This window comes from Notolepis coatsorum (assembly GCF_963971535.1).
Source record: "Notolepis coatsorum genome assembly, chromosome: 12".
NCBI classification, from domain to species: domain Eukaryota; kingdom Metazoa; phylum Chordata; class Actinopteri; order Aulopiformes; family Paralepididae; genus Notolepis; species Notolepis coatsorum.
Window position 1 is genome coordinate 57,723,582 of NC_140176.1, and position 23,361 is coordinate 57,746,942.

Sequence of the window (23,361 nt, forward strand, 5' to 3'; positions counted from 1 at the left end):
ATAGGGTACCGTTTACCTCCACCATCTGTTCCCTCCCCTCAAGGTAGGATTGCATCCAGCTCACTGATAGACTATCAAAACCAATTGCTTTTAGCTTGTCAATCAGAATGGAGTGATTGACCGTGTCAAAGGCCTTTTGTAGGTCCAGCATGACCATGCCGCAGTATTTGCCTGCGTCCACCTCTTGTTTGATGTGGTCATTCAAATAGAGAAGGCATGTGTCAGTGGAGTGGGATGTTCTGAAGCCAGATTGGAATTCGTAGATTAGATTTTTTTCCGCTAGGTACTTTTCGACCTGTTCGTAGACTATTTTTTCCATGACTTTCGAGATGGAGGTGAGAATAGAAACAGGGCGGTAGTTGCCTGGGTCTAATTTGCTGCCCTTTTTGTGCAGAGGGGTCACCCTCGCAATTTTGAAGTCCTTGGGGACGTGTCCCTGTTTTATGGAGAGGTTTATTATGTGTGTGATGATTGGGGTGATGGCGGCTGCTGAGTCTCTGAGGAATTTGGAGGGGATGTTGTCATGGCCAGTGGCCTTGTTAGGTTGGAGGGCGCTCAGTTTATTGAGTACCTCATCTGTTGTTACCATTTCCAGCTTGAAGTCGTCCTTGCGGACCCCTAGGTTTTTGTAGTAAGCTACTATGTGTTCTACCCCATAAAGCCCTGAGTGGGAGGGTAGTTTGTTTACCAGTGTTGTGGCTATGTTTGTGAAGAAAATGTTTAAGTAATTGGCTACATCCAGCTTGTCTGTGATGAGCGTGTTGTCCGTTTTTATGTTTATGTTTGAGAATCTGGTTTTAAGTTTTTTACTGCATCCTAGTTGATTATTGAGTAATTTCCAAAGTTCACGTGGTTTGTTTTTGTTTTCCTCAGTTTTGTCATTGATGAAATTCTTTTTTGCAGTTTTGATCATGGAGTTTACGTCGTTTCTTAGTCTGTTTCTTTCTAGTTTGATCAATATCTTATCTTATATTATCTTATCTTAAAGGGGAACTATCTTATAATTGGCCTTTTTCTAGCAATGTGGGGTTGTACCAACACTGACTAGATGTGAAATCTCTAGCTACTCCCGTTTCTTCAGTTCAGCTCAGACAAGAACCTCCCCCACTGAACCAAGCCATTCAGAATTGACTCGCTCTCCTACGTAGCAAGGCGCTGATCTGCATATCTCAGCCCCCTCTGTGGTTGCAGCCACCGCCCACAATCAACAACAATTCGCTCGACAACGGAGCGAGTGGAAATAATGCGAAAGCGTTTTCCCTGTCACTGACACTTCCTCAAACGGGTTGACGTGGCGCGGGTGCTGGTGGAGAGGGAGCGGGAGAGAGAGCGGGCGGGGGCGGCGGGGGGGGGAGAGAGTGAGAGACGGACGGATAGAGAGAGGGAGAGCGAGGCTCTCATACGGAGCATTTACACACACTCCTGACTGCGTGTGTGTGGGGAAACACACGCGCGCTCTCGGAGCATCTCTCCTCTCTCTCCGTCTGTCTCTCCCTCTCTCTCTCTCTCTCTCTCTCTCTCTCTCTCTCTCTCTCTCTCTCTCTCTCGCTCGTTCTCTGCTCTCTCTCTGTCGGCACTCGCGTCACGTCAACCTGTTGCAAAATATCATAGCGCACATGCACACTCCCACACACAACTTGAAGCCCTCGCTGTGGAATATCGATCTCTTCTTCCTCGTATTCGGGGTCACTCTCCGGATCGTAAATGTATGGTTGAGCCATATCGTTTGTGTATTAAGTTTCACTTTGACGTTAGTTTGGCCATAGAGTAGTATGGGCGGAGCTATTTTCGTGCAGGTGGGTGTCTTGTCACTCAAATCACATTGTGAGTCTGGGCAGAGCCCTGCCAAAAACAGCTTGGTTTTTGTAAGGGGAGAAAATGCTGCTCTAGAGGACTTGATTAGAAATACAAAACAATGAATTAAAAAAAACCATACAGATGTGTTCCATAGACTCACAGGAATTGTGTAAAATTGCCCAAATAGTGAAAGAAATAGTAAGATGGTTCCCCTTTAAACAACAAAAATACGAATGAACCTACAACGAAAACACAAATTAACAGGACAACGAAAACAACAAAACACAGACAATCCCATCCTAGGTTCTCTTTCCCAAATAAAGGTATATACGTTGAAAGACAACCAGTGTATCCACTCTCTACCTAATATATAACTGATTCTATGCTATTGCACCTCATGGTACCAAAGCACCTCAAAGGCACTAAAAACAAGATTACAAACATCACAAAACAAACTGGTCAGACTACTGCTTGACCTTACTCTTAAACCCACCTCACTCCTGCCCATTTTGACAAACTAGGATGGCTTAGAGTAGCCGACAGAGTACAGCAACTTGCAATGGGCCTGGTCTACAATATACACTACACCAATAAGATACCCATGTACATGTAGAAATACTTCCCAAAGGTCAGTAAATACCACAACACCAGAGGGAGTTCCACAAATCATGTTCAACCCAGATTCGGCTCAAACAAGGGACTAAACACGTTTAGCAATTATGCCTCAACAATGTGAAACACCCTACCCACAGCCGTAAAATAATGTGAATCCATACCCACCTTCAAAACCGCTCTCAAAGAGCACCTACGGGAGGCGGCAATTTGAAACTGGCCCCCGGTAAATGTCCAAACCCCCCCACACCCCCTCCAATGTACAGTTTCTTCCCCCTCGAATGTATATAGCGGCACGGTGGTGTAGTGGTTAACACTGTCGCCTCACAGCAAGAAGGTCCAGGGTTCGATTCCCGCTTGGGGACCAGGTTTCCATGATGCCAGGTACTCAGGTGGGGTATCTCCCAGGCCTTTCTGTGTGGAGTTTGCATGTTCTCCCCGTGCTCGCAAGGGTTTCCCCCCCGATAAGATAAACCCAATGGAAAAACATGCACAACAACAGATCGCTAACGCTGTGGCGTCCTTGACGAAGACGGACAGGAGCACTTGGATTGGTCCCCGGGGCGCGGCTCACGTTGACGCCCTATCTGCTCCCGGCTGCCCATGGGGGGAAGGACAACGGGATGGGAAAAGTGCAGAGAGACATTTCATCGGCGACTCAGTGCATGTGTGTGTGTGTTCCTGTGGGTCGCCCATCTCACGTGTGTGTGTTAAACTGCATGACAAATAAAGACTTCTAGTCTAACCAATATATTCTCTTTTAGAGAAACTGTCTGTATGTCGTGTATGTCATAAATGGGGGACCCTGATGTAAACAGACGAAAGTCTTTCTCTGGTCTGCATCCCCTTAACAATTGTGTGTATTGAGCCGTACTATATTGTACCCATTCTGCAATCCGTTAATACAAATTTTAATCAATTCAATCAATCAATCAGAACATGGATCCCTAAGATAGTGGGTGTAAACAAAACTGACAATTGAATTGTATTCTATTTTGCTCTTATGTCATGCTCAAGTTCGGCTTCCATTCCACCTTATTCACACCCAGGGTGGAAAGGAATCTCAACCTGAGCATGACAAAGAGCAAAATAGCCGGCGTATCATATGGTCAATAAACATGAAATGTTATATGTGACACAGCAGCAGCGGGGACACATAAATCAATCACTGCCACAGATGTGTGAGTACAGTGAATTTGAGAACTACTGTACAGAGTCAATAACAGTTTGGAATGGAAGAATGAGATCCAAACATATATAGGCATGTTGCTAGATTCATAAACACGGAACAGATAGTACTATCTACAGTATTTGCTGTAAAGTCGATTCAAGTCTAGTGTGAATGTGATGCATCACTCAAAAGTACTCAACCTCTACTGTCATAAACTGTGAATGTACAACACCACTAGCAACTTACCGACTTTAGATGATTAGGTTTGAAAACATTGTTCCCCTGAAAACCGCCAAACGGTCTTATATGGTGCTTCATCTTGAGAATTGAATTGCTTCTTCAAGTTTCAAGTTTCTTTATTAGTTGTCATACAGAAATACAGAATACTTTTGCATGAAATGCTTCTTTCTGTTTTGCTCCTGAGAGTGTGCTAGATAAAATAACAAGATAGTGTAAAATAGTATAATATAAGTATACAATAGAAAGTCAAGTACGTAAACAAGTGAGAACTAAAATGTTCAATATTTAAGCATTACATCACACGCAGGAGTGGTTTGTGACCAATAAACCATGCCTAGGGGTGGTTGTTAGGCCCGAGGCGCAGCCGAGGGTCGTTAGACCCCCCTAGGCATGGTTTATTGGTCACAAATCACGACTGCACGTGGTGTAAAGCTTTTATACAACTGCCAGATTCATCCAACCTTATTTCTATACAATAAACACACATTAATCGAAGATTTATTGAAAAAACCATCCGCCAGAAAAAGTAGTTCCCACAACTCCATGTGGAAGCAGCTTGAAGTGCATCCAACCAAACTAACACATCCAACTGTGTATTATTGGAATGATTGAGAGAAGTTGCCTCATGTGGAAGCAGCTTGAAGTGCATCCAACCAACTAACACATCCAACTGTGTATTATTGGAATGATTGATTGAAAATTTATTAAAACGTTTTCTTTGCCCTATAGGAAAAAAACGTTTTCTTCGCCCTATTTTTTTATTTATTTCTTTTAGCCTAAACTTAACCAGTTGGAAACCAGGGGTACAGTAATAAAATTAGCAATCAACCAATCAATCAATTCAATAGACCATGCTCACTTAAAACAGCGCTGCTTCTCTCTCAGTCTGACTCCCCCGCTGTTGCAGACAGGAGTGTGTGTGTGTGTGTGTGCGTGTGTGTGTGTGTGTGTGTCACAGTGTATGTGTGTGTGTGTGTGTGTGTGTGTGTGTGTGTGTGTGTGTGTGTTTGTGGGTACGCCAGCGTCGGACAGTGTGAGAGAGAACGCTGCAAGAAAGTAGGAAGGAAGAAATTTAAATCAATCAATTAATCTATCAATCAATCCGCGATTTTTCTTTTGTTCTAGATTGAGTCAAGACCCATCAATTACATCATCCAACATTGTTTAAAATACTAACACATTCCCCTTGACAGAATCGCTTCATATTTAGTCGTTATGGTGCTTTCAACATAACCATTTGATCTCCGCGATCCTGTTTTCTCCCGGAGTGAGCCGGGGAGGGTTATGTGATTTGGTTGTGGGCGGGTCCTGAGCCCAGGACCGTGGATTGTTGTCAATAAAGACGTGTGAATGGCCAATCAGAATCGAGAAATTTGCATGCCGTTGTATAAACATATATACAGTATATGTACAGTCTATAGTTCTGTACAGACTATACATTCAGCTACTATACAGAGTACAGTGTATACTGGTGAGGTATAGCTTAGCTCCCCCAGTCCATCAGAGACTCCTCTACACTCTCCACCTTCAAATCTCGCCTCAAAACCCACCTGTTCTCCCTTGCCTTCAACCCCCCCCCACCCATAACCCCCCCCCCCCCCCTCCAACCTGATTGATGTCTGTCTCCAGTCTTTTTTGTGCTATCATGCTGTCTTCCCTGTTCCCCCCATGGTCTCATGTTTGTTTTGTTTCTTTGTTGTTTCTTTGTTTTTGTTTCTTTGCTTTTGTTTCTTTGTTTGTACTCTTGCTCCCGACTATTGTCAGCGACTTAGGGTTATTGAGAAGCGCTATATAAATTAAATGAATTATTATTATTATTATTATTATTAGCTTGTGGTGCCACCGTGTGGTGGTGAGGTGCAATGATGCCAATAAATATAAAGTGTGTGTTAGTGTCTAAAGTGGGTAAAGTGGGTGCTGCAGTGTGGATGTGTGTGTTATGGGTGGATTTGATGGTCTGTTATTGTTCATTGAGCATCATTCTTCATCTGTGTTCCAGTTACAGTCCAGTCCTATGGCCGGGAAGACCTGGAAAGCCCAGACATGCAGCTCAGTGCTCCAGAGAGGCAGCCCAGAGCCCGGTGCCGACCCGAGTCCCAGTCCTCTGTCCACACCGAGCCGCTCTACACCTCAGGCTCCTCACCCGACGCCCCTGAACTGGACTCCAAGGCAGAGCGCATTGCCCGCTACAAGGCGGAGCGGCGCCGGCAGCTAGCTGAGCGCTACGGCATCGCTTTGGACCAGGAGCCGGACATAGACTCTCGCTACGTCCGCGGCCGGAAGGAGTCTGACGGCTCGGAGAGGCGCAGCAGGGGTGATTCCCTTGGGGAGGAAGGAAGGGACATCGCCCTCTCCTCCTACACCACCAACACTTCCACCGCTAGCCCGAGGGCCGGCCGGACGATGCCCCAGCACAGCCACCCTGACCCCGGATACGAGCCGGGGCGGACCAGGGTGGACTCCTTCACGGAGAGGGAGAGGCTGATGAACCTGGAGAACCAGCGCCGGGCCGAGGCACCGTCGTCTTCCTCTTACATGGACGTGACGTCATCATCTTCGCCCTCCACCAGGCCTCCCGCTAAGGACCATACAGTCACAGGGGTGCCATCCACCAGGCCTCCCGCTAAGGACCATACAGTCACAGGGGTGCCACCCAGCTCACCCAAGCTCAATAGGAACCTGTCTCTGTCCTCGCCCAAACATGGCGTGTCCCCCGGGGACCTGTTCATAGAACAGCAGGCCCACAACATCCTCAGCAGGCAAGGGTGAGTGGCCCTCTTATCTCCACCTTTCTGTCTCTGTCCCTGTCTCCCTTTTCTAAGATGTGTCTCTTTTTTTTTTTAATGATATCTAGCTATCTGTCTCCCTTTTTTTTTTTTTTTTAAAGATATCTATCACAGTTTCTTTAAGATGACACATTTTTCCAGGAAAACCATCTCTCTCTCTCTCTCTCTCTCTCTCTCTCTCTCTCTCTCTCTCTCTCTCTCTCCCTACCACTCTTATCCTCCTTGATGTCTTTACCAGCTCTAGTCTGTGTCTTCCGCCTGGTCCTCTGTGTGAGGATGGAACAGGCTTCTTCCCGAGTGACCAGAGTCCCCATGTCTGCTTTTTCATTCCCTCTGTTGGGTTTGGCCCCTAGACTAGTTATGACAACACCATCCATTAGGACCTCTCTCTCTGTCTTTCTCTCGTTCACTCGCATTCAAGGTCGTCCTCTTGGCGGCGGAGTGTCGTTTCTTACCAGGTCAGGCAACCTGAGCCTGCATGTTCTTGAATGATATTTCAGCTCCGCACCACAGTCCAACAGAGACTCAACAGCTGAATGCACTGCAGGGATTGAAACTAAATGTCTCTCTCTCTGAGCTTTTTTGTGTCTATCCTTGGCAGTATTCCAGACTGTGCTTCGGTCACATGCTATTTATACATTGTCAAATAAAATCAATCAATCTCTCTCTATTTCCGTGCCAGAGGTTTCAGGTGGCCATTCTTGGAAACAGGGAAAGTTCAAATCTGACCCTCAATGCTCTTTTCCCAAAAGCTAAGATCATCATCAAAGCTAAAGTCATTTGGAATTTGAAGAGGTTATGGTCTGTGTTTTGGGGGTTTGGGGGATGATGGAATAAACCGTCATTACATGGTGGACACTCCATGATTCAAAACCAAACTCTGCAATGTTTACTACTACCGGTACTCTCATTGGTCAAGATGTCGCTTACAGGGATTGAAGTGTGACGAGGAGAAGGGAGCGGTTTAATTTACTAAATCCTCTTCACCGCCAGAGAAAACCAGAAGTCGTCAATAGTAGCAAGGCATGTCCGCTTACCGTTTAACTGCAAAGACCATCCTTGGCTTGTCATCTTGTCACTAGTTAATTTACTTCCTTTTTATCGAACATAATGTTTGATGGAGACAAATGGTATGATCTGATATACTGTATGCGTACAGTGTATATGCACATTGTGATGCTCTCTCTTGGTAAGGTTTGATTTAATGGCTAATTTAGCCCAGGCCATTTTTTGTAGCCAGAAGAAACGAAATGCTGACCCCCCCCCCCCCCCGACTCTCTAAACAGTTGGGGGTACTCACTCTGACTCCATACCCCACCATGAAGCTAGTCTCTCTCTCTCTCTCTTTCTCTCTGCCCATCTTTCTCCTTCTCTCACCTTTTAACTCAATCAGTGCCAGACCCGAGGATAGTCGGGTTATCTCGCCGACCGTTCAGCGCCAGACCCAAGTATAGTCGGGTTATCATTATTTCTTTTATTCAATATTTTCATTCATTACAGGCACACAGACTCGGGGGTTAACATGGGGAATCATCCTGAGAATGCCAAAGTGCAATACCGGCCGCATCCTCCCAGGTGGCAGTATCGAGCACCCTTTGAAACCTTATATCTTGGCCTGTGCAACGATCAAATGTCTCCGGGCGCACTTTTCTTTGTCAGGCGAGGCAAGCGGGTATCCCGATCTCATTGAGAAGCGTCAAATGCCTCCGATGCATCTGTTGTGGTGGATTATGTTGGCGACATGATGGACACCAATACTTGGACTTGCGATCAGACAATTGGAATATTCTTTTTGGGGTACCTCCTAGTGAAGTTAAGGAATAAATTATATCAATCCTGCTTTGATCCAACCATGATTTCACCTCGATCGCAATGTGTGTGTGTGTAACGTTACTCCACAACGTATGCCGTTGGTGACGATCAAAGCATCAAAAAACAAACCCCCCCCCCTTTCATGCATTCATGATGAAACATAATACTTATTATATAAATTTTATTTGGAAATAGTAGCGTGTCCAGGCGAGAAACGGCAACGCTTTTAGTGAAATTCACGTCGTTTTCTGGGATTAGACAGGATCACTCTAAAACTATACTTATATTCACCACGGTATAACACGCGAACATATTGATGAAACAAATTATTATTTTTCATATATTGAACGATAGATGGTTGATGTCAAATGGGCCATAGTATTGTATCCATAGCTATAATATAGAATATATATATAGCCCTGCAAACACCGCCACTTATTCCTATCTTTTAGAGTGTCGGCGTGGTAGGAACAAGTGGCAGTGGCAGTGTTAATTTTTTTAATTTTCTTTCCCATCTTTCTTTCACCATCTCTTCTTCTCTTCTGTCATATTTCAAAACTCTCTTTTAATCTTTCTCCCTCCCTCCCTGGTTTCATAACTTGGCGGCTGTGTGTTTTGCCACAGGGAGGGGTGTTGTGTTACAGGGCAGCCCGGTGTGACTCTACCACGGTCAGAACTTTGACTGCATACAGAGCACAGCTGGGCCTAATCAGGACCAAGCAAGGCTAGAGGAAATGCTCCCAGAGACTGAGGACCATAGAATTGGAATTGATAGAGCAGCCATTCCCATCCAAATAGACATTCTTGAACCGTCATTTGGCCGGTATGTGTTAAAACGGCTGTCATAAAATTTTTTTAAATTGGTGCATCAGAAAGCTATTTTTGGAAGTGGGCGAGTGCACTTAATGTCTGACTATGATTTATTTATAGTGCGTGCAGGCAGTGCCTACATTTGGTTTCTCATTTTAAAATACAAAGAAGTGTGCCCCCCTCCCACACCCCTGGTGGTAACGCAAAGGGATTGAACTGAACATTCCAGTGGCGCCTCATCACTGTCTGACCACATGTGAAACTATGATGTAGAATTATATGGCATCCATCTCTGGTGAAGCAAAGGAAATTATCTTAAGACTTAGGAAAGACCCATTTCTATGATCTATTCATATTCTATTCATTACTATTCATTCACATTCAGTGGAGGAGACCTGTCCGTCTATCTATTATCCACCTTCCTATCTCCCCCCTTTCTCTCTCTCTTCTCTGCCTCTACCTCTCCCTCCCTCTCTCTCTCCTTCTTCTCTGCCTCTGTCTCTCCCTCTTTTCTGCCTCTTCATTTCCCTCCATCGCTCCTCTTTTTTTCCTCTACATATCCCTCCATCTCTCTCTCTGCCTCTCTCTCGTTCTCTTCTCTGCCTCTGTCTCTCCATCCCTCTCGCTCTCTTCTCTGCCTCTATGTCTCACTCCCTCTTTTCTGCCTCCACATCTCTCTCTCTCTCCCTCTTATCTGCCTCTCTCCCTTTTCTCTGCCTCTCCCTCTCCACCTCGGCTGTGTCTTCTTTATGTCCCTCCTTCATGCTCCATCTCACTCCGTGTCAGACTCTCCCTTTGCTTTATCTCTCCCTTCCCTCACTATATCTCACCTGTCCACCCGGGGCTCTCCTCTGTCCCCCCTGTCTTCACACCAGAGAGACGGACGACCCTGCCTTTTGTATTATAGGCTGCCTTTGTGCATCTCTGAGTGAGGCATACCCCCCCCCCCTCCAGCGCTAAGATGAGTGTTTTTTGTCAGGCGTCGGTAGGGGCCGTCCATGACTCAGGCTGCCTCTCGGCTCCGGCGGAGCCAGATGGCGCGTTGCGTTCCCTCTGGATATCTGCTGTGACAGATAAGGCCTTGCACCAGCCGTCAGACTCGACTGGGCCCCGGGATGGAACCGGGCATTTGTTTTTCATTAATGGAGTCACGCGTGGGTCAAGAACCTATCAGCTGAAACAGGTTTTCCCCATCTACCGTATGGAATGCCATATAGGATAGGGACAGTGACATGTGACTTGTTTTCCTAGCTGTTCATTTCAATGAACTTTCCATGAGAGATTTATGGTCTCGTATATCACCGCGGGTGACGTCTCTCCCAAGGACCAGAAAAACAAGTCAAGTGGTCCCACAGGAGGACGGAGCGTCCATTGAAGTTAGGAACCAGTTGTCCGCCAGACGCTTTCTCCTTCTGGTCATTTACATTTACATTTAGTCATTTAGCTGACGCTTTTTACCCAAAGCAACTTACAAGTTCTGTACGACAAGTCATCAGGAAGGGTACAACTCTTGTCAAGCCCAGTGTGAAGTCAACTGTGTGTGTGTGTGTTCCCGTGTATTCTACAAGACGATACAATTCAACGTCAAAGCGAGCCTGTGACACGCCCACTCACTCATATATATGCTGTCTCCCACCGCATTTTCATTGGCGCAGAGCGGAGGTCAAACCGACCAGCGATTGGTTCCTCCAGACTGATGCTGCGGGCGAGACCAGTTCTCTTATCAACTGGCCATCCAGGTACCCCCCCCCCCCCCCCTGCTCAGGGGCGCGTGGTTGTGTCTTAACACCCTCCATCCACCCCTCCCTACCCATAACAACACGTGGAGCCTTTTGAGCAGCGTTTCTCAAACCGAATGAATGAATGAATGAAAACTTTATTTAACAGATTGCAGAATGGGTACAATACAGTACGGCTCAATACACACAATTGTTATGGGGATGCAGACCAGAGAAAGACTTTTGTCTTGTTTACATCAGGGTCCCCCATTTTCAATTCATAGTGATGTCCAAAACCCAAGTTGGGTTGATGTCCTGTGGTTCACCTCTATGCCCAGAGCGCTAGGATCAGAATCACCAGACGCCCACGAGGCAGGGACGTGGTCTTGGTGATATCGGTGCTCAGAGGTCTATATACCAACACACATGGGAGCATGACTGTAGGAACACACAGGGACGTTGTCTTGGTGATATCGGTGCACAGAGGTCTGTATACCAACACACATGGGAGCAGGACTGTAGGAACAGGGACGTCGTCTTGGTGATATCGGTGCACAGAGGTCTGTATACCAACACACATGGGAGCAGGACTGTAGGAACACGCCGGACGTTGTCTTGGTGATATCGGTGCACAGAGGTCTATATACCAACACACATGGGAGCAGGACTGTAGGAACAGGGACGTTGTCTTGGTGATATCGGTGCACAGAGGTCTGTATACCAACACACATGGGATTGGGAGCATGACTGTAGGAACACAGGGACGTCGTCTTGGTGATATCGGTGCACAGAGGTCTGTATACCAACACGCATGGGAGCATGACTGTAGGAACACGCCGGACGGTGCCAAGTCATACAATGCGTAGTAGACGATGCATATCACTGTACATATAAACACTTACGTACTATGTATGTTAATCTTTTGGTATCTTTTAATGACCTGGGAGTCTTGGTCTCATTCTGGTGACCAAGTACATTTACTATGACGTCCCAGATTGAAAACAAAATGGAAAGAAATGTTTTAAGAAGCCCTGCTTTTGAGCAATGAGCTTCACATCATCATTCATCAAAGCCCCCATCACCCGTGTGTGGTGTCCATGCAGTAAAACTCTCCCCTTCCATGTGTCATGGATGAGATACTGTGTTTGTCTTATTAATCTCAAGGACATTTGTTTTGATTTTGGTTAAAACTAATAGAAAGTATTTGTGTGTGCCTTTTTCTGTCTTGTTGTCTTAAACTATCGTTTACTGGATTCCATGGCAAAGATACTACCTATAACATTACATATACACAACAGTTCACAGTAGGGATGTCCGATATTATCGGCCGACCGATATTATCGGCCGATATCGGCAGTAAAATGTGATATCGGAAAATATCGGTATCGGTAAAAAAATAAAATAAAATAATTTTTTTTTTTTTTTTTTTTTTTTACATTTATTTAACCTTTATTTACCCAGGCAAGCAAGTAAGAACCAATTCTTATTTTATTTATTGTCAAAAGTATGCATGTTGGTTTAATTCAACAACAAGAGATATGTAATGTTAATTTTAACTTTTTTAATTATCATATTTTGCACAGATAATGCTTACATTTAGAAAGCCTTTTGAATGCATCCAGTGAAATTATTAATTACCTGAAATTATTCAGTTTTTTTGGGGGGAAACCCCGCATATATCGGTATCGGTTGATATCGGTATCGAAATTAAGAGTTGGATAATATCGGAATATCGGTATCGGTAAAAAAGCCAATATCGAGCATCCCTAGTTCACAGCAATCGTCTTGTAATAAAGATAAGGGGTCTGGTGCTTTGTGTTCAAAATGTACATCCCCCTGCGGTGTGCACATGGGAAGTAGGAATGCAAAGGCGATGGACAGCGTTCTTGTTGCCTTGGAAACATTAGATGAAGAGCAGCACAGGTTATATTTACAGTATAATACTCAACAGCATAGACGTGGAAAGAATACACAAAGTAAACAAATAAACTAAATACTCATAGGCATACAGATGCAAAAAGTGCATTACCTGAGGAAGAGCAGCACAGGTAGACATTTGTCAGCAATGACAACAGTGTGTGTTACTGTGCATCCACCTTGCTGTATCTCTCTGTTTCTCTCTCTGTCTCTGTCTCTCTCTCTCTCTCCGTCTCTCTCTCTCTCTCTCTCTCTCTCTCTCTCTCTCTCTCTCTCTCTCTCCTCTCTCTCTCTCTGTGCTGACTCAGCCAGAGGGTGTGGAGTAGCAAGGTGCTTTTGGGAGCATTGGAGAGAATCCCTTAGTCACGTCTCCTCTCTCCCTCTCTCTTAATGCTGATGGGCCTACACACAGAGAATTGTGTACATTCCAGCGATAATTGTGTGGAATCGCTTTGTCAGCTGTTTTTTATTTACCCGGGGGCCAGCAAGCTGCTCTTCTCTCTTTCTGGGGGAAAGAACAATAACCTTGCATAATATGTACAGAAAAGAGATGAGGATATTGGATGCTAGTAGCTACGGGACTTCTGAACGATACATGGGTGTGTGTTAAGCATTTTGTTTTCTCTCCTTGAAGAATCCGAGTTAGGGAGAGGCTTGCGAGGGAGGAGGGCTACCAGAGGAGCCCAGAGCTGGGGACCGTCACTGATGCCCCGGTGTACCGCAGACACATGCAACCCCACTCCCAGACCTCCTCACGCTACCACACAGCAGACCCACCAACCCTCCAGCCAGGCTACTCGCAGCCCCAACCTCAGTCGACCCGGTCGGGGCCGACTGAAGGGCAGGAGGGGAGTAGTTACCCTAGCTACCTGTCCATGACTACTGGCCCCTGCCCCAAGACCCAGCAGCAGCAACAACCTCAACAAGAAGAAGAGGAGGAGGAGGAAGAAGAAGGGGGCCAGGGGCCGAGGACTGAGGGCCTTCTGAAGAGCAGGAAAGCGGTGCTTCCTTCAGAGATCCGCCGCAGGGAGAGGAGCACCGATGATCCACGGAGAGGCAAGGGAGAAGAGGAGCAGGGAGCACCCAGGGCCCGAAGCCTCGGCCAGGGGAGGGAGGCTGAGCTGGAGGACTCCGTAAGAGGAGGCCGTGGAGGAAGAAGCAGGCACAGGTGGGAGGATGAAGCGGAACCGGTCAGACCCACGGAGCACGTTTCCCGACTGCAGGCGTCGGAGGGCAGAGCGAGGGAGAGGGAGAACGCCATCTACGTTCACCGCGGCCTCGCCGCCACCCACATCCAGCCCAGAGTGGACCACACTGCGGCCGCAGACGGCTCCGGCTACACCAAGCCCAGAAGCGGATCCTTGTCAGACACTGGGGCTCCGCAGGGGCCCAGTCAGAGGACCCTTCACCACCAGGCTCCAGGCCCCAGTGGAGCCAGGGAGGTTGGAGGCTCCCCCCCCACTGAGGAGGGCGCCGGTAATGGAGAAGGTCACAAGGACAGCCGGATATCTGTAGCCCAGCTCAGACACTCCTATCTGGAGAGCACCACCGCCCCCACCACCATCACCAACCCCCCGACCACCAGAAGGCCTGAGCTGTAGGTGGTACAGTCGTACTCTGCTTCGTTGTTGCCTCCTGACTGACTGCTGCTTGTTCGCTAACATCGCCTGACTACTAATCATCTCGATTGATTATGATGACAACATAATCCTTCACCGTCTCTCTAGAAACCCTTAATTTCTAGAAACCCATCCATTGATCGCTGAATAATAACATGGCTGACTGGCACTGTGTCTTGTTTGGAACCTAACGCAAGCTAATGCGGGTGTGTGAATGTGTGTGGAGGGGTTAATCTATCAGAATACGCTCCACTATAACCACTTACAATCAGCATGACCTGGCCTCCTCACGCACTCGATTTAAAAACCAGGGGTGTGGTTTTGTTTGTTTAAATTAGTTTGTTTGATTAGGATTCCCATTAGCTGCCAATTTAACGATCGCTAACCTTCCCGCGATCTGACCTGGGCGCTGTGGATCCGGAACATTCTAAATCAAACGCATGCGCCTCTGTTTTTAAACGATTCCATCTGTCACTACTCCCTCCCTCTCCCTCTCTCTCTCTCTATCTCTCCCTTACCATACTGTCTTCTTGTCTCTTTTCCTTTGTGTATCTGTCTGTCACCCTTGTCCCGGTGTCTCTCCTGGCTGTCCCGAACCAGGGAGAGCGAGGTGGACAGAGTGTCGATGGGTTCCGAGGCCCCTTGGAGAGGGGAGAGGGAGAGGGGGCGGAGGCCCCGGCAGTATATCTGTCCCGGGGAGAGTAGAAAGACGTCGGAGAGGTTTAGGACCCAGCCTGTCACGTCTGCGGAGCGACAAGAGACGGATAGGTACTGCGCTGGGACCGGAGGCCGCATGGCTGCCGTCACACGGGGGAACGGATGGACGCTGGGACTTATGGATGTTTTTTTTATTAACGCATGTCAATCAGAGAATCATACCAGAAATGGTAACTAATCACCAATCATCATCGTCAAGTTTTGACGATAGAAATTGTTGGTAAATTGTGGTATGAGGGTTTTTGTCGCCATGACCGATCAGTAACATTAATACCTAGTAAATTGTTGTAAATCGGACGGATCGGAATCTGAGCCATAATTTGTATTGATCGATATTGATAGAAAATGTTTCTTTTCTTTAAGCAGAACTATTCAATTACCAAGCATATCTTACCTACATTGAAGTGGTTTTTACTAACTTTAATATATTTGAAGTGTGCACTTTCCTATTTTATCTATGAAAATACAAATATCGGATCAGGATTCAGTATCGGCAGAGACTCTATATTAAATGATGGGGATCGGGGGCAGAGAAACTTGATCGGGACATCCCTGATATTATGCAATTAGTATTCTATGATAAGGGGTAGATGCTGCATTAGTGTCTAATTAGGCCACGTGTTGTCTCAACACTTAACAGCTTGCCACTGGGTGTGACATACACACACACACATACACATACACATTTACTCTCACCGCCGCGCATGCACACACACACACACACACACACACACACACACACACACACACACACACGCACATTTACTCTCACAGTTTCTCACACACACACACACACAGGCCTCCACGTTGGTTTTGTCCCGTGTGTCCTGGCTAACGGAAAGGCCTGCTTTCAAGCCCAAAGGTCTCCCTGATTGGGTCTTGGCAGAGGTGCTCGCATGTGATCGCGCCTGTACTGAATGAATCGAGCGATTGTTGGTGTTTACACTCCGAGGCCGGCGATCCTGCAGAACTCTCTAATGACGTCTAAAACCTCCGGATTAGTCCGCCAGTCTACTAGATTTCCCCCTTTTTAAACTTCTTCCTCCTCCTAACACACGCCATCACATTACCAACATACTGCTCCACTCCGCTGTTGTGGAAATGGCTGCTTTTTCCTCACCTCATCCACTCTGTGCATAGCCATCTGAATAGCTGTGCTTCCGTACTGATTTATGTTGTATTGTAGTATGCAGGTGGTTAACTCGTGTCGCTTGTGTTATTTTCTTCCCTCTGCTTTCCTTTTTTCAATTTTTAAAGGTCCTGCATGAGTCAGGAGTTCACTAGCACTGAAGGTAAGCGGTAACTTTTGAATGTGGTTTGAGAAAGATGCTTTTTCTTAAAGGGGAACTACGTCCAATTTTAAGAATGCATACATGTTATTCCTGTGGTCTAAGACGGTCCAAAAATATTAGTTAAAACAAACGACTCAAAAAACTAGAAGTCCCTAGTAAAATTTGTGATGTCATCAAATATAAAGTCTGAAGCTGCTCCATAAACAATTAATTGGTAAAGATGTTATAAGATGACACTGAGACTGAGAGCACTCAGGGGAATGTTCTGAGTTCATAGGTACAGTACATTTTCTGGTTCAGATCTGAGACCACTACTATAAAATAAAGCTCATTTGGTTATAAAATCTCACAAACGTTCTTTGGGTCCACAAAGTCACACTCTCATTATATTGTCTATGGAGCAGCTCCAGACTTTTGAGTCATAACTTCTCTGGTTTCTGGCTTTGGGAGAGAGTAGCTCATGTTCACAAATATTGATTGAAATTGCCATGGCTACAGAAATATCATATTGGAATTCATCATGTGTGTTGTTCCCACGTTAACAATAATAGCACATTGAAAATCGTATTTGTTGTGGATACATTAAACATTGTATTGTACTATATTATTTTGTAAATGGTTAGATGATGCGATTACAATGGTTTATACAATCTGATGTGCATAACTCTACACTTGGAAGATATTATGACTTCAAGTGTCAGGACTGCTCATACTGGAAACATTTTCACTTTTTGATCAAATACTACTGGTTAGTATTGTAGATGCTCTATTATCTGTAATGTTAAACATGGTTAAACCCACAGAGCATGTATCTTTCCTGGCAAGCATCAAGACATAATAACATACTTAGCTGCTCTAAAGGGTTCCCAGTTTTGCCCCAAAATAGATGGGTGGACACTGGACAGAAAGAACACTCTACAATATGTCAGCTGTGAACAATGTAGCCTACATATTTTGGTCTGTATTACTATTTTAAGGTAGTGTTCTAAGTGAAATTTCCTGTGTCATGTGCTTTCATATCACTTGACATAAGACAATACTGTATATGTGTTACAAGTGTAATGCATCTTTAAATATATATATATTTTTACAGACATGTTTATAAAGTATTAAGTATTTATGAAGGCATTGTGCAATATAGATCACGTGTCATTTAAATATTTTAACGGATGATGTAGAGGTGAACACTCGCCTGACTAAAAGTCTCTTGTGACCTCGCAATGCTGTTGTTCTGTTGTTCAGCATGTTTTACTGCCCCTATGTCTAGAATATCATAATGCTTTTATGTTTTATTTTCATATGGCATACACACAAAGGAGTTTAAACCATAAATAATTTTAATTGGAACTTCAATATATCTCTTAAAGTGTCCTGTGCTGGGCACAACATACATTATACTGTACTTTATTAAGTCAATAATTGTGTGGTGGATGGGCAGAGTCTATGGGGATGAAGTGATGTAAGGTTCACCTATAGCAGCTTCCCGTCAAGGAGAGTATCGTCAACGGATGACTTTTAATCCCCTTCAGTTCGAAAGGCTCTAATTGCATTCGGTTTATAAATCCATACACACCCGTAAGAGAATAATGTTCTAATGAAATTTTCCGGTGGAGAGAGAAAAAAGAAAAGATCCTGATCTTATCTCAAGATTCTGGGAAGCTGCAATACAGCTGAGAATCAAAATTGACTTTCCAGCGGTTTTGAATAAAAGCCAGAGAGTAAACGGCTAGCATGAGGTTAGCATGAGGGCACAGCGGGCAAAGCGCCTTCCGACGTCTTCATTTCAAGGTCTTGTATTTCTTTTCATGGGAAAATCTAACATTTTGAAGTGGGAGTTTATGGAGTCATTACTGGTGCTCACAGTAGCATAACAGAGCAAGCTGCTCAGCTGTGCACGGAATGACTGCATCTGCTTCTGATAAGCAAGACAGGCGCTTTTTTCTTTTTATACCGGTCTGGAATTAGAGGGAGAAGGGCTCGGCAGCTCGGCTGCGTCAGTCAAAGAGAATAGTAGTCCGGTGATGTCATGTCATGTGTGTGTGTAAATGAACATGTATGCATCCATGCACACACACACACACACACACACAGACACAGACACAGACACACACACACACACACAGCCAGCCATACCCCCTCACATCTGTCTAGCGTGATCCCTTCAATGATGTCACAAGTGCTGATATATGGTTTTATCTTTGCTCCCAGGTATAATACCAGATGGTGTTGGTGCATGATGATAGTGATTTTAAGGGCATAAAAAAAGAGTTTAAATGTGTCCTCTACTCAAAAACATGTTTAACTCCTCTTGGAGGCATGACCTTGACTATACAGATTTGTGCAGAACTCGTCACCAGAGCGCCCTCTTCACATTCTTCCACTGGATGGGGGGGGGGGGGGGGGGACACACTTATCTGTACTTCCTCAAAATCTGATTCAGCTATAACGTTGAAACCTGCATTATAAGTTGATGCATCTAGTGATCCATCCACAAAAACAATATATATATATACATTTTTTTCTTCTATCTCTTGGTTAAGAAGTGTTGTGTTTGGGTGAAACAAGTTTTTGCAAACCATTTAGGTGGAAAAAGACAAGCTAACCGGCTTGGGGGAAGGGGAGGACGTGTTCACAGATGCTTGCATTCTCAATGAGGGCAAAGGTGTAGGGATGCTTTTTCAGTAGTTTATTGAACTTGAATTATTATTCAATATACAACATTTTTAAAGTGTTAAAAATCGGTGTGGAGGGGATCTTTAAGACAATTAGTGTAAGGATGTATTGTAATCCCAATCGCTGAATGGAACAATGGTTTTAATGGAACAAGTTTGTTCCATTGTTGCATTACATCAGATATTATAATCTCTAAACCGTTTCTTCTGAGCCACAGAGTTTTTTCAGAGCTTCATAGTTTTAAGTCCTTTGGTGTGGAGAGGAAATTATCCAGTGGTTTGACCTTTTTTGCACCCCCCTCCCTCCCTCCACACACGTTGGCGTTCTCTCTCTCTCTCTCTCTCTCCATCCCTCACTCCATAGCTGATGAGGAGAAGGTAGACGAGCGGGCCAAGCTGAGTGTGGCAGCCAAGCGTTCTCTCTTCAGGGTAAGGTTCAAGATCAGCCTGCACACACGCACACGCACACACACAGATTCACTCTCACAGTGAGAGAGACAGTCTTCCTCTTCTCTATATATCATCTTGTATGCTGACTTCCTGCTGTTGTAGGATGCAGTGAAATGTGCTTCCAATCAACTCTATTTTTCCATTCCGATGTCTCCGTCCGTCCTCTTTCCATTCCGATGTCTCTGTCCGTCCTCTTTCCATTCCGATGTCTCTGTCCATCCTCTCTTTTTCCATTCCAATGTCTCCGTCCGTTCTCTCCTCACTGCGAGACATGGATTATTCTTGCGATCCCCATGTGGTTTGGTTTTTTTCCCCCCATCTCAGACTGGAGACAAAATTCCATGGAAATTATGGTTTTAATTGAGTATGAGACTTAATCCCATATCTGTGAAATTGACCCTATTCATGCATTGTAATATCAGCTGCTTGTGTTTTAAGCCATTGAATAGAGTAGCTGCTATATAGAAAAGTGTTACCCATTGTCAAACAGAGGATACATACAGTGTACAGTATGATCATATTTATGCTCATTCATTTAGCCATACATTGTCGTGATCAACTCTGGTAGCCTCTTCAGTCATCAAGACTTCCCTTGCATGTTTTATTTTGTATCTTGTAAAACTATCTGCAGCAGTCTCTTCTTTGGGCTATGACTAACCACCTTGGCTATTTCAGCTGTTGGACGAGCCATCTGGCTTCCTGAAAAGAAAACATAAATGTTCATCCATGATGATTATCCATGTCTATTACCCCTGTCCAGGAGTTGGAGAAGAGCATTGATGGCGGAACCCCTAAACTTCGGTCCAGGAATGCAGCCGTGGATAGGAGACTGAGGCGGACCCTGGACCGCTCCAGAACCCAGCCCGTCACCACAGAGGAGGTGGTCATCGCCGCCACGTAAGTCTCTACAACACCCCTCTGCAACCCCACACACCTGGCCAGAAGTAGACAACACCCCTCTGCAACCCCACACACCTGGTCAGAAGTAGACAACACCCTTCTGCAACCCCACACACCTGGTCAGAAGTAGACAACACCCCTCTGCAACCCCACACACCTGGTCAGAAGTAGACAACACCCCTCTGCAACCCAACACACCTGGCCAGAAGTAGACAACACCCCTCTGCAACCCCACACACCTGGTCAGAAGTAGACAACACCCCTCTGCAACCCCACACACCTGGCCAGAAGTGGACAACACCCCTCTGCAACCCCACACACCTGGTCAGAAGTAGACAACACCCCTCTGCAACCCCACACACCTGGTCAGAAGTAGACATTTAAGCCCATCAATTAAAACTGAACTTTTGTATCTTATTTTATGAGGTATGTTTTTTGCAAGTGACTCCTCTTTAGGGCTCTTCGAGCTTCTGTTAATGACATATTTGAACATTTAAACTTTTTAACATGCATATCTGTTCAGGAGAGGAGTTCATGAACAATCATATTGATCATCAATCATCACCAGTATTGGCCATCCTGGGGACCCATAGTCACTTACTATTGTTTTGAAAACCGTGACTTAAATTATTGTTAAATATCTTTTAATGTATGTATACAAACCTGCCAAAATACCTATATTGTCAACCGCAGGAAGTGTATCCCTTGCTGTCTTTGTCACTTTGGATAAAGGCATCAGTTAAATGACAAAATGTAGACCTGGGTATTATTATTTAATTTTGTATCCAGTATCATGCTTTTGAACCATTTGACCATTTGCATTATTGAGGGTCAAAAGACCCTGACGGTTACCGTGGCTCCTCGGGGCAAATAAATTGTTGTGTATTGATTCCTAATGAGGTATAAAGTCCTACCAATGTGAAAAATCTCATAGAAACCCATCGCACCTCAAGTACTTTAATGATCTGAAGCCAGACGCCCTGCGCTGCTCCATCGACGCTCCCACACTTTCACAGATGAGATGCCTGATTCTCATCAGTTCTCTCTCGGGTCTGAAAGTGAACTCAAATTACATTTCTGTTGAATAGACTTTTCTTTTCGGGGAGGGGATCTAAACACCGCCCTCTTGTTGAAACATTTTGGTTTTCAAACGACTCAAAGGTCCACTGTTGGTGTGTGATACTTGAATCATTCCATCAGTGTGCCTCAACCTGTTAATCCTCAACATAACCATCTTTCCACTACAGTACGTCTTTTTATTTGAATAAATCGACTGGAAGTGATCTGGTATTTTCCTTTTCTGTCGTCTGTGTGTCTCGTCACCTCTATGTGTGACTGTCCCTGTCCCCCTGACCACGCTCTATGTAAAGTGACCCCGCTCCCGCGTCGCAAGCGGTGACCGTGCACACCGCCCTAGCGCACATCCCTAGCTCCACCTTAGTCAGCAGTACTCTGACACCCTACAGGTACATAGCGTGTGTGTGTGTGTGTGTGTGCATGCATGGGTACGACAAGTCTCACTCAGTCCAGTGACTAATGTAATGGCAGGCACACTGATTGCATGTGTGGGAGAGGGCCAGCCATCTCCAAGGCATGTTGTTGTGTCATTGACATTTGGTCTCACAACTAAGCAACTTCAAACGTAGTCTGTGGTACAACCCCATGTGGAAGTAAAGGTTTATATGCCCCTGGCATACATTATGCACATGGCAACGCAGAAGGTTTGTGGGTGTTTGGTGCCCTCCTGTGTTTATTCCAGGAAATTACATGACAAAAGTTTTTTTGTTGAATGAATCTTAACAGCATTGGTTCACTTTGTCATGTTCTGCTGTAGCGTCACATGTGTATTTGTATTGGGCATGGCTCACCTTGCACGTCTAACGTTTTGACATAATTTGATACTATACAGTATAGTACGTACATGATTTATGATATTTCTTCAGCTAGCATGTCATTATGACAGTTTCCCCACACATTGCTGTCCTGCTGTAGCATGCCACGGGCTAGCCTGCATGTGCCGCCTTCATGTTGACCAGAGGTCTCGTCTTGTCTCCTCCCGTCCCCGTCTGTTCCCCGGGTGTCCTTCCTCCTCCAGCCTGCAGAAGTCCTCTCACCAGAGTGCCGCAGCCAGGGAACAGGCGCGGGAGGCCCGGCAGACCCGGGATGTCCAAGAGGCCCAGCGCTCCAAGCAGGTGTCCTCCCTGCTGCTGGAGGAGGATGAGAGGGGCAGCCAGGAGCAGAGCCAGGGGCCGGAGGAGCCCGACCTCTGCACCCTCAGCCTGGCGGAGAAGATGGCACTGTTCAATCGCCTGGCACAGCCTCCCAGCAGGGTCACCCGCGCCAGGGGGGACACACGCCTGCGGAGGGCCAACGCCCGCTACCAGACCCAGCCTATCACCCTGGGCGATATGGAGCAGGTGGGAGGAGCTAGATGATTTGTCACCAATAGGGAAAATGTCATTCCCGATCCTGTTGAATTGTTGTAGAACTCTAAGCTGTTGAGCGTTCCACCACTACCTCAGTCGACCTCACGGCGATGCCACCACATCCCTAAGTGTTTCTTACAGTCGTTAGTTGTTCGAACAACATGTCTCCTTTTGAAACATCTCCTTAGCACATAGTTCATCAACAATTTAAGCTTGTTTGATTTAATTTATTTATGAAGGAGACACGAATGGGAATGCACATTGTGTTATACCACTGGTTAAATCAGTATCTATAAACAACTGGCCCCCTAAGCTGGTTATTAGAGCATCAAGACTTTTTTTTCTTTTTATGTCATCAAGAGACACCTTTTGGAGTTGGTCTATTGACGCTGCATTAATCACGGCTCAACACATTGTTGCTT

General features: G+C 45.6%; 1 protein-coding gene across 1 annotated transcript in view; it reads left to right on the forward strand.

Annotated features, from left to right (window-relative positions):
• svila (supervillin a) overlaps positions 1-23,361 on the forward strand; it is a 98,227-nt gene that overhangs the window by 23,179 nt on the left and 51,687 nt on the right. The window contains exons 6-11 of the mRNA XM_084326519.1: positions 5,820-6,585; positions 13,498-14,460; positions 16,457-16,491; positions 19,528-19,592; positions 20,374-20,510; positions 22,609-22,930. Of these exons, the coding sequence (XP_084182645.1) occupies positions 5,820-6,585; positions 13,498-14,460; positions 16,457-16,491; positions 19,528-19,592; positions 20,374-20,510; positions 22,609-22,930 (2,288 nt within the window). The remainder of the gene's footprint in view (positions 1-5,819; positions 6,586-13,497; positions 14,461-16,456; positions 16,492-19,527; positions 19,593-20,373; positions 20,511-22,608; positions 22,931-23,361) is intronic.